Source organism: Manis javanica, chromosome 2 (assembly GCF_040802235.1).
Source record: "Manis javanica isolate MJ-LG chromosome 2, MJ_LKY, whole genome shotgun sequence".
Lineage (NCBI taxonomy): Eukaryota > Metazoa > Chordata > Mammalia > Pholidota > Manidae > Manis > Manis javanica.
This window is the reverse complement of record NC_133157.1, coordinates 141,766,699-141,778,716: the sequence shown is the minus strand read 5'-3', so window position 1 is coordinate 141,778,716 and position 12,018 is coordinate 141,766,699. Positions and strand designations below refer to the sequence as shown.

The following is a 12,018-nucleotide window of genomic DNA, read 5'->3' as shown; positions in this document are numbered from 1 at the left end:
CCCCTCCCAGCCTGCTCCCATCAGAGCCTGATTGTGCCTGAGTGACCTCTCCAGGTATCAAGGGTCTGTGGCAGTGAGACAGGGACCATGGGGTGTAGTCAGAGTGGGTCAGGGCCTCCGGAAAAAGCAAGGCAGGATATTTACAGTCAGAGCAATGTAACTACATGCAAGGAAACCTCCTACCAAAACTCCATGTTAAACATTAAGCTGTAGAGTCATTCTTCAGTAAGATCAGTTAATATTTCCCAGATAAAAAAGAGTAGCACATGTTTTTATTACACTGATCATTTGTAATCATGCGTAGGATTCACTTTAGCATGCTAAAAGGCCCAGGCCTATGTGCTGTCTTTCCTTCAGATCTGATGAGGTGATTTTGCAAACTGGGCAACTGGTTTAGCATGCAGACCCAGCTGTAGACAGCATGGTGAAAGGCAGGAAGGATTCCACCCTGGGGATGGGATTGCATTAACACCCAGGAAGTTGGGAAGTGAGATTCTTGACTTAACTCTTTAGCAAACAATACCTCAGCCTACCTTGGAGACTGGGCAGGCTGCCTTGTTTCATGTGCTCCTAGACTGGGATGCTGGGTCTCAGGGAGAAATCATCAGGTCAGGAAGTTGCTTGTGTTAAGTCTAAATATTCAGGGATCACTTAACAAGTCCATACCCCTAAGCTTTTTTTCACATTCCCAAAAATCCTCAACTGCCTGTAAAACCCCTGGACAAGGCACCACCATGGGCTCTCTTGTCCCCTCCTGGCATGAGCCAGGAGCTCTGTCCTCTCCCTATATCTCTCAGTAAAAGCCTCTTCCTGGCTCTCCTACCTTGAGTGTTTGCAAAAGTCATTCTTCAACTCTGCAAACAAGAACTCCAGCATCAGCAGGGCTGCATTGGCAGAGGGTCCTGTGCCCCACTTTATGGTTATCACATTTATAACATCGAGACACAGCCTCAGCTTTCTGGCTGTCCTGGAGTGTCATTTACCACTTGATTGGTGTTCTCAAATGTACCTGTTCTGCATCATAGCAAAGTCTACACCACAAAGCTCTGAGACTCCACAGCTCTGTCCCAGGCAACAGTGTTTAAACACTGCAAAGTAAAAGAGCAGAAGTTCCAGATTTTGAAAGCATTAAGAGAAGGAGCAGCCTAAACTTCCTTTATTATTTTTGAAGTAGGATTAGTTTGCTGGCTAAAACAGGTACAAAACATTGAGTATGCCTTATTTATTATCCTGAGGCATCCCACCAGTTTCTATAGCTTTTTCTCTTGCTTTTGATTCTTTTCCAAGACGATGCATTTTTTTCTCCCCAAAAAGTTTAAGTCAAAACTTTTAAAGTCTGAACATATCATTTCTAAATATCATCAGCATGCTGAAAATTATTAGGTAAATTGGGAGTGACAGAGGAAAGAGGGAGGGAGAGACAGAAAGAAAAAGGAAAAAATGGTAAAGTGGTTACAAATAATTGCTATTTTTCAAACACAGTGCTTTCACACTGGCTTGTGTCTAATAACTGCTTCTGAAGGTTGGATGGTGTAGAGCAAATGGGGGAGTCTGTAGGAGCCATCCTGAGGGTTTCTGCCTCTGCTTACTCGTTTTCACTCCTTTTTCATGAAGGAAGCAGGGTGGATTGGATGAGCTTTCTGAAGAATACTTACTAGAAGATAGACTGGTATTCCTTAATGATTTTTATTTAGTGTCCCAAACACTGCCAGAGCTCAGCTTAAAAGACAGGGCATGCTGGAAAGTGAGGTCCTAATGGCTTGAAACTAGAAGAAAAGGCAGTCGGGCAGGCCAGCATGAGCTTGAATGCTGGGGACAGGGTATGATAGCTGTAGCTCAATCGTTCAAAGATCTGGGGAATGTCATGCAAGCACCCATATCACAGAAGAGGGGACGAGGGTCCAGAACCTGTCCCACGATTTTCCCACTTGCCGAGATTTGTTTTGGTCCCTAAGCACAAAGCAGATAGATGGATACAGACCTCAGGCCTGGCTTTTAGTCTGCCCAAACCTATGGCCACTGCCCTTCTTTAGACACATTTAGAAGCTCGAAAGGTGATCAGTGGAGATGTTACATCACTTGGGAGAAACATGGCCTGTCCTGGAGGCAACCTTCTCTCTCAAGTGCCTCCGTTGTGACCCAGGGGTGCTTCTGAGCCCAGGCTTGGCTGCCATGCTGGCTCCGCAGCCCTCTGGGGCAGGCTCCAGTTCACCTTCCCGCAGAAATGCACCCAGGGTGGTGGAGGAGCAGATGCCTAGGCTCCGCATAAGAATTGTCACTGTCCTCACTGGCATTTCATTCAAAATATGTTCAAAGAAACAATCTCACTTAATCTTCATGAGAGGAGTTAGTTTTCTTTAACTTAACTCAAGTATCTTAATAGAACTGCACAATTGAAGGAAATCGTTATGTAGGAACTGACCTGGGGCTTCCCAAATCTTGCATAGGAAAATATTTTTTATTAGAACAAATCCTTTTGCAGATCACCAAAATTGTCTCTAACAAAATACAGCAACAGGTGTACTTATGGTTTCAGGCCTTAAACGGTGATAAGGAGAAATGTCAGGTTTCCCCCACCCCAAGTTTGTTAATAGACACTTCATTTTCTAACCATGAGAGTGGGCAGTTTTATAGTAATACATCCTTATTTATTTTGTAAATGAGTTACTTGACATGTTAGTTGAACACGTTATTCTCTTAATATTTGTGATTATCACCAAATATGCTGAAAAGGTCTTTACTGAGGTACTTTGAAATGCTCATGCACTCTAAATGCTGTCAGCCAGCAGTAACCAGCAAAGAGGGGTTGTTGTTCTGAGGGAGGCAGAGCCAAGTGCTATGTTGTATTACTGCGTGCTAAGTAGAAAGACTCCCTGCAGATTAATGTTGGGAGTATTGGTGAGTGTTTCATTACAGTGGTTTTGGTTGTGGATGGGGTGGTCAAGCTGTTCAGAAAGCCATGAATAAGTCCCAGAATGCTTATCTTATCTATTTATTATACAGGTTTTCTGTAAAGTTATGTATTAGGCATGAGTAGCGTAAGATGATGTTCTTTGATCTCTATGGGATTTTGGAAAGTATATACCACCAAAAAATTTGATTTCTGCTCATTAAGTGTGAAAAATTATGGAGCATTTGTAATCAAATTATATACTTATATGATTGATCTAGAAGTATTTCCAGGTTGGTTTTTTTTTTAAATAAGCTTGTATTAATGGGATGAACTTCATACACATTATTGATTTCCAGGAGAAAGTGTTTTCAAATAAACTGGTTGGTGAAAACATAATTGAAACATGTTGACTTTTAAAAATGGCTTTACTGCTGATCCCATTGTTCCCCATCTTTAAAGTTTTTAAGAGTTAAAGTTAAGTATTACTGAGAGATGAGTAGCAAGAAGTCAGAAGTTTTGCTTCATTGCAAGATGCAGGAGAGACGTGTAATTCATCCGTGTTGTAGCCTAAAGCAGGTGCAGATGAAGGATTCTTAGGAACCCAGCAGCATTTAATGAACTGCAAACGGGGCTGGGCTAACCCCGCATTTCTACATTCGTCTCGTATTTCCTGGGTTTTGATGGAAGTAACGCCACCTGGGCGTGATCAGGAAGTGGTTCTCGCCAATGGGGAGGCAGCTGAAAGAGTTGGCGCGTGGTAAATCTCAGCGCCTTTCTCCCAAACGCGCGCGCGTCTGCCCGCGGTAGGCTGGGGCGCGGGTGCCGGGGCCAGGCGGTCCCCCTCCCGGGACCGGGAATCGCCCCCTAGAAATGGCGTGGCGGCGGCGCGGGCGCCGCGGGGCTTCGCTGTTGCTACAGCCGTGATGTCACTCGCCCGTCCTAACCCGCGGTTGGTTGTTTGTGTTTCAGCTCTGCCTGCAGTTAAACACAAAGACCTGGGGAGACTCCCACATCCTTGGGGAGAAGAAAAGAGGCAGCCAAGCAGATTAAAGGGACTTGTGGCTCGTGGCCTTTCTGCACAGGAGCAAAGTGAATTCCGGCCACAGTGGCAATTAACGAGCTGTGTGAGATGAGGCGCTGCCGTGGCTGCTGACACCCAAGGTTCCAGGATCCGTTGGCTGCCCTTTGTGCCTCACGCACATGTGTCTATTCAGCGCATCCGGAGGCGCCCAGAAGAGAATCCAACACGGCTGCCGGGGAGAGACCACCCACCATGCCCACGGAGACCCTACAGACAGGTAGCATGGTGAAACCGGTCAGCCCCGCGGGCACCTTCACCTCAGCCGTGCCCCTGCGCATCCTCAACAAGGGGCCCGACTACTTTCGCAGGCAGGCCGAGCCCAACCCCAAGAGACTCAGCGCCGTGGAGAGGCTGGAAGCGGACAAGGCCAAGTACGTCAAGAGCCAAGAGGTCATCAACGCCAAGCAGGAGCCCGTGAAGCCAGCCGTGCTGGCCAGACCCCCGGTGTGCCCCGCCGCCAAGCGCGCGCTGGGCAGCCCGACGCTCAAGGTGTTCGGCGGCGGAGCCAAGACTGAGAGCGGCGTGCAGAGGGAGAACCTTAAGCTCGAGATCCTGAAAAACATTATCAACAGCTCAGAGGGCTCCAGCTCGGGCTCAGGCCACAAGCACAGCTCCCGGAATTGGCCGCCCCACCGGCCCGATGCCGCCGACCTGCACCGGCACTCCTTCGCCGAGTCGCTCAGGGTCTGCCCCACGCAGGGCCGTGGCAGCCCGCAGGAGGGCGGCTCCCACGTGGGCCGCAGGCTGCTGGAGCCATCAGCCGAGTCCTTCCTGCACGTGTCGCACAGCTCCTCAGACATCCGCAAGGTGACCAGCGGGAAGCCCTTGAAAGCGATCCCCTGCAGCAGCTCCGCCCCACCCCTGCCTCCCAAACCCAAGGGGGCTGCCCTCGCGGCCGTGAAGTCTCCCGAGGTCGACCCCATGGAACCCACCTGCGGGGTCAGCCGGAGACCCTCGCTCCAGCGTTCCAAGTCAGACTTGAGTGACAGGTATTTCCGGGTGGACGCAGACGTGGAGAGGTTCTTCAACTACTGCGGATTGGACCCCGAGGAGCTGGAAAACCTGGGAATGGAAAACTTTGCAAGGGCTAATTCCGACATAATATCCCTCAACTTCCGCAGTGCAAGCATGATCAGCTCAGACTGTGAACAGTCTCAGGACAGTAACAGTGACCTTAGAAATGACGACAGTGCCAATGACCGGGTACCATATGGCATTTCTGCCATCGAAAGAAATGCTAGGATCATCAAGTGGTTATATAGCATCAAACAAGCCAGGGAGTCACAGAAGGTCTCCCATGTGTAAGGCAAAGTGCGTGCAGAGGAGGGAGGGGTGGTGGGTCTCTGTCTGTGCACCCAAAGCTGTGAAGGTTGTGAGGTCTCCTTGAGGTGTCATGAGCTTCTCCACACTCTTTGTGTTGCTTGTGCAATGTTTCCAAGTTGCATGCCTGTCAACATGGGGACTGACCTGGCTGCCACGTCAACCATTGCTGCAGAGCCTGGCTGAACACACGTCATCTGCCAAAAGTTTCGGGCCAGAATCTAATTAGGGCTTCAATCTTAAGCAAAACTGTTTACAGGAAAAACGGTATACAACTTCTTCAATATTTATGTGGTTCTTGTGTTTTTATATCCCATGCTATTGTGTCTTAATTAAAAGTTTTATCAACTGGCTTTTAGTTGAGAGTAGAATCTTTTCGAAATAAAAAGCCAACTTGGCTATGTGTGAGACCGAAACAATGGAAAAATAGATGTGATCTCCTACTATACAGATAGAGATACAGTGACTGACCTAAGATAGAGAACCACGTTGGGTTTTCTAAGAAAGTGGTGAGCCTGATGCTAATCATTTATAAGTTGAAATTCTTTTGCCACTTACTAAAGTAATGGTTGGGTCAACGATGCTATGTTTTGGGTCCAATTCAGTGTTTAAGTGTTGGTGGTTCTGTGTAATACCCCAAGGAAAGACAATCAGGTACAATGAAGGTGATTAAATCTCAGAACTTGGGTATTGGAGTGTTTTGTTGATGTTCTGATTTCGATTGATCCCAAAATTTCTACTATTAATCTTTGACAAGAATGGCCACCCTAAAGCTGATACTAAATGTCTTTAAAAAAAAAGTTGTTTTTGGCCAAGAATTAATTCCACATTCTCTTGCCTCCCGTCTCCCTTCTCTTGGTTGTTGTGATTTTATTTGGGAGAGGGAAGTGGGCTTGTGCAGGTCTGAGCTGTCTGAACACATGAACACAAACGGAAATACCAGCCATATCAGTATAGCGCCTCCTGTTCAAACGTGAATACTTTGGGTAGCTGAACCGTATTTGAGCAGTGCGATTGTGTTGTCTTGCATATGTTACTCTCTCAGGCTGTGGACCTTTGTTACAGCTCTAGGAAACTGTAGAAACAGCCACTGTGTTGCTTTCCACCCTGTGGTCTCTTGTGCTGCAAACAGCTTGCTCCCTTTCCCCCCCAGTAACCTGTCTTCCAGGTGGTTGAGGTGGCTGTCCAGCAGCTGACAGTTGTGATGTGGTAGCAGAGAGGTAAACGTGCAGATCTGCTTCCTTGCCCTGTGCTTGTGCTCTGAAGTTCTCAGCAGCACTCCTTTAGGCTTCATCAGCTAACAGAGAACTTTTAATGGTGTAAATGCTGTAAGACTTTGTACATACTTCTGTTGTTATGAAATCTTTAAGAAAAAAACAAAAGAAAAAGTTACACTAATAAATAGCTCTGGTACAGGCACTCTGGTGGTGGTTTCCCTTTGTCCTCTTCTTTGCTCCCTCCACAAAAGCTTACTTTTGGACTGTGAGCCAGAAGCAGGTTTTTGTTAGCCTTGAAGAAACATTATTTCATGAAATTACTTTCACCCTATCACAATTATTCTAAACAGCAGGGTTCTTAATTGTAGCTGTAGCTGTGGCCATGTGCTTTTGCTAAAATAGTTTCATCAAGGTTCCTGAAAGATGCTGCCTTTTCTCTTAGTTCACACTTTTGTTAATTTTATCTTCTCTTAAAATGTCAGAATTTTTTCACATCTTCCATGAGACTCTTCAGTTGTAAATATTTATGAGTCCTTGTAGTGGAGACACCCCATTGAGATGTATAGCTTTGTTCTTATTTGTATAAGCCCAACACCATTAACATCCCATGTGTTCAGACATTTGGCTACTCATTCATTCGTTCCTGTCAGTAGGTCCTTTGTTGAGTGGCCCCCTATTTGAGACCTCATGGTAGGCACTGGACTGCTGTGGTCAACACACTGTGTCTGCCCCTCGCAACTTAGATTGTCACATTTATTTTAAGAAACATATTCCTCTTTTGGGCATGACTTACCTCCTGTTATTAAGATACTGAGTACTCAAGTATTTATTGAATCAAGTTATTTTAATATTTCTTCAAAAGTTCCATATAATATGTAAATGTAAAAGAATTATTTAAAATGTAACTTTCAGAAACAAATGATATGACTCCCAGATATTACTGTTCATAAACAATTTCCTTCTGAAAATCTAATTCAGTTCCTTAACTCTCTCTACTGATTTTGAATTCCTTCTGCCTCCCAGATTAATTTTCAGGTCAACTAGAACTCTACTTCCCAGAAGAAACATTTTTAAATGCAGCTACAGGTGGTGATGATGAAATACACTCAAGATAACAGAAGGAAAATAAGTTTATGTCATTCATTTCAAAATAAGTTGATTCCTTTTTTTTTTTTCTTCCCTCACCATCAGGATGGAAATGTGGCCATTTAAAATATTCATAGCTGAACATTTATAGATCCATCTTTTTCTGGGGCTATTAAAATACCAAAGATAGATGTCATTTTCCTAAGGAAACTAGTTTTGAGGGGAGATGAGTACTTCTTAGCTAATTTAGTATCACTGCCTATGCTGTTTCAGTCATAGAGTCTGTTGAATTTCCCAACACTTCAAAACCACATTTAATCTGCATTCCAACAGGGCTATAAATCATCCCACTGTAATTCAGTCTAGTCTTCTGTGGCCTTATTTGTAAAATGGATAAACATGAGGCTTTTTGTTCCCTTTATGGAAGGTGGGAGCTCATTATCTTCTTTTTTGTTCTTAAAATTAGAGTTTATGTAAGGATCATTTCAAATACTTAATATCAAATCCCAAGAGTAAGACATTTCCTACTTATGAAGTCCGTTTTGCAAAATTCTCATTCTACTTGTGCATGGAAGTATCTCGTGTGTGCATGTGTGTGTGTGTTGTGTGTGTGTGTGTGTGTGTGTGTGTGTGCACGCATGAGTGTGAGATGTGTGAATACAGAGTGGTCAGGTAGTTCACACTTTTTCCACACACACACAATGCTGTTGAAACGTAATTGCACTAGGTGGTCCTGGAAACCAGTTGTTTCTTTATGAAAAGCCACCAAATTTTAAGACAGTCCTCCCATATCCAACCCCCTCTGTCATGATCTTAGTTCAGGCTCTCATGTTCTCTTACCTGGACTATTGTGCCTAAAACTTCCTAACTGGAAGGCCCTCTCCCCGACAACCAGTCTCTTCCCATCCCATTTCCATTCTAAAGATATAATAATGAGTTCTGTCATGGCACTCTGCTATGTAAAAGCATCCTCCAGCTTGAATTTATTGCTGATAGGATAAATCCTAATTTTTTAGACCTCATGTTCTGTGTCCCCTAGGCCAGATTCCAAACAAAGGAAGTTTTCATTGGGAACTTTTTACCACTGTGTCAGTGATCTGTCACTGCATAATTAATTTCCCCAAAATTCAGCAACTTAAAACAATAAATATTTATTAACTCATTTCTGTGAATCACGAATCCCAGAGGAGCTTAGCCAGATGGCTGTGGCTCAGGGTGTCTCATTAGGCTGCATACAAGATGTCAGCCAGGCTGTATTAGCTGAAGGCTTGACTGGGGCTGGTGAATCTAACTACAAATTGGCTCACATGGTGTAGGCAAGAACCCTGACAACATGGCATCTGGCTTTCCCCAGAGGGAGTGATCCAGGAGCGAAAGCAAGGAGGCAGCCACAGTACCTTTTATGATCCAGTCTCATAAGTCACACATCTCTACCACATTCAGTTCATTAGAAGCATGTCACTACATATAGCCCATACTCACAGAGAGGAGTTAGACCTCATCCTCTAAAGGAAGAAATATCAAGAAATTTATGGGCATGTTTTAAAATCACCACTGTTGCTAAGGTTCACTAGCTTTTCATTCTGTGAGAAACGCTTTTCCTCCCCCCTTGACCTCATAGACCCTTGCTCTTTTGAGACTCAACACAACTATCAACCAGTGAGACTGTACTTGGAGTAACTGTGTTGCCTTTTCCCATTTGACGATAAGTTTTGTCACAGCCTTGGGTCCAGCCTAAGTGTTGCTTTTGTGAATTTTTTAATGGTATACCTTCCTGAAAACATTTCTGCCAGGAAAACAAAACAAAACAAAAAGACTATCCTAATAAACTCACAAATCTCCAGTGATTATAATGTGAACTGTGGCCCATGGTTGACTAGAGCACAGTACACAGCCTAGAGTATATAGTAGGTGCATATAAGTGTTGACTGGATCTTTTTTAACCTAGCACTTTTAAGTCTTGTGCCGTAACACTACAAATTTTATCAAATGAACCTGACGTGGTAGTTATTATCCCATTTTAGAGGTGAAGAACCTCAGTTCCATGGAGATTAAGCCCCTTGACCAAGATCCCAGAGGTAGTGAGTGGCAGAAAAAGGCTTGAACTCAACTCTGTGACCCCAGCTCTGCCCAGCCTGCTTGCAGACCAGCTCAAGACCAGGAAGGCAAGACTGAGTGTGTCCTTAAATTACTCTGGATAATTCCATCTGTTGATCCTATATACATACATGTCTTAAACAGTCAGAATTTCTGCACTTTCACTTAACCTAAATGGCAACCATTAAAATTCAGAGAAAGTTTCAGCAGTTCTGTTATGAGGAACCTATAGCCCATTGAGTCCGGAGACCAGGCTGCTGGGATGGCACCCTTTCAATTTGGGGTGTGCTGTGTTTTGAAGCTACATCCTGTCAGTTTTGATCAAGGACTTTGAGAAGGGTAAACAGCAGAGAGAAAGGTGTGCCCACAACTCAGCAATCAGGAAACATATTTTGGCAATTCAGTGAGTCAGCGTCACTCCATGCTCCCATCCTTGAGGATGTGCCTGTTGTGTTCTCACCAGATGATGTGTCCAGGAAGGAGTAAAAAGGTAAAGGGTGCTCAAAGGAATGGGATACATTCTCGACTCAGAAGAGATGACTAATCGCATCATTTTGAAAACATCAAACCTGCCCTGTGAGATGACTGAGAGTTCTCTTGGCTTCCACAGTGCTGTCCATGAGCTGAATTATGAGGGGCCACAGGCTCGGTGGCTGCCTGTTTGGCTCTACACAAGTCACTCTCATGGAGTGGGCCTCTCTGTGTTTACCTCACAGACGTTACTTTGGCAGAAACCCAGCAGAAGTAAAGGCCAGAGTGAGGTGGGCCTCAGCAGCCTTTTGGAATCCCTCTGGCAGATAACTGACAGCCATCTGCCTAAAAGCGTGCCACCATTCCCTCATCTGTAAAGGAGGACAGCCATGTGATGTGTGTGTTTCCCTGGACTCAGGGCTTTGTGACAGCTTGGGAAGCCACGTTCTGGGGGCATTAGGATGAGGTGTGTGGATATGAAATTTCAGAGAACACTGGGTTCATACTGCTGGCAGGTGGAGCCTGATAGGAGGCAAATACTTCACTGAATGGCATGTTTTGCACCAGTGGCCTGAGACAGTTTTAGTTGGGGAGAAAAATGAAGTCTAGAAGGATTCTTCTCTGATTAGAAGGAATCTTCAGAAACCTTTGAAATTGCCAGAAGGTGACAGAATTGAATGTGGCCAGGTACACACCAGTGCACAAATCTATGATGATAATGATACAGTATCCATAATAATATCTATAATAATATATATATATAACATATAATATCTATAATAATAATAATGATACAATATTTAACTTGTTGAGCATTTCAATAACTCCACATTCGTGAAACCACTATCAATTAAGTCTTAGATTCCATGCTAAGCCCTTTGTCACATTATGTCATTCTATTCTCACAAGAACCTTAGAAGTAACTTAGAATGCATTTTGCCAATAAAAGACCTAAGGTTTAAGCAACCTCTCAAAGGCAAATATCCAGCAGATGGAAAAAGTGAAATGCAAACCCAGGTTAATTAAGTACATCTTTAGAATCATTCCATAATGAGGTTTTAGCATCTAGTATGGTGGGAGCCTTTTCTTGCTCTTTCTCAGTACATTGCCATGCAGAGCACTTCTTAGAAGTTTAAAATGTTACTGAACATACTGCTCTGTGATTCTTCCATACAGTGCATGACCCAAAACTATTCATCATATTGGATCACATGAGGACTGAAGCTTCTGGATCCTTCTGAGAGGTACACTAGTTCTCAACTGTTCCTCTCCATCTTATTTTATGAAGGAGAAAACAGATGCAGATGGTGGGACTTTGCCAGGGCTGTGGGGCAGGTTGACTGGCAGATGCAGCTAAAACTGAGCAGATTAGTACCCTGCCCAACTCACCTAAGCACCAGGGTCAGGGAACAGTGGTACTGTGTACCACTGACTACTCCACCACCAACTTGATTAACATACACTTCACTGTCCCTACACAGTGTTCCTTGTCTCAAAAACTATCACGTATTTAAAGAAACTTCAATTAAGAGATTTTCTGCCAATACATATTAACTATTTTTCAATTAACCACAGCAGATACAAAATATTTAATAAAGATTAAGACATTTCTCTAAGATAGTTTTTAGCAATTTTGGAAATCATTACCACTATGCCCAGTATTCCTCAAGAGCTTAGGGACCATATTTCTAAGTTGGGGCAGACATTGCTGCTAGTTCCATATCCATTTCCCTCTCCTTCTGAGCCCACAAGGATTGCATTTTCACACCCCGCAGTGTTAGGTATGCCAGTGAACCGTGAATGGAAGTGACATGTGTTTTGGTCAGGAGGAGACAAAGAAGAGCCAGTCCCAG

At 44.3% G+C, this 12,018-nt stretch overlaps 1 protein-coding gene across 16 annotated transcripts in view; it reads left to right on the top strand.

The window, feature by feature from the left end:
* The window catches only part of FAM110B (family with sequence similarity 110 member B), a 153,310-nt gene extending 147,667 nt beyond the window's left edge, over positions 1-5,643 (top strand). For all 16 annotated transcript variants that reach the window (XM_036999461.2, XM_073229526.1, XM_073229525.1 and 13 more), the window contains one exon: positions 3,863-5,643. In XM_036999461.2, the coding sequence (XP_036855356.1) occupies positions 4,167-5,279 (1,113 nt within the window). In that variant the 5' untranslated portion in view covers positions 3,863-4,166 and the 3' untranslated portion in view covers positions 5,280-5,643. The remainder of the gene's footprint in view (positions 1-3,862) is intronic.
* The last annotated feature ends 6,375 nt before the right edge of the window (positions 5,644-12,018 follow it).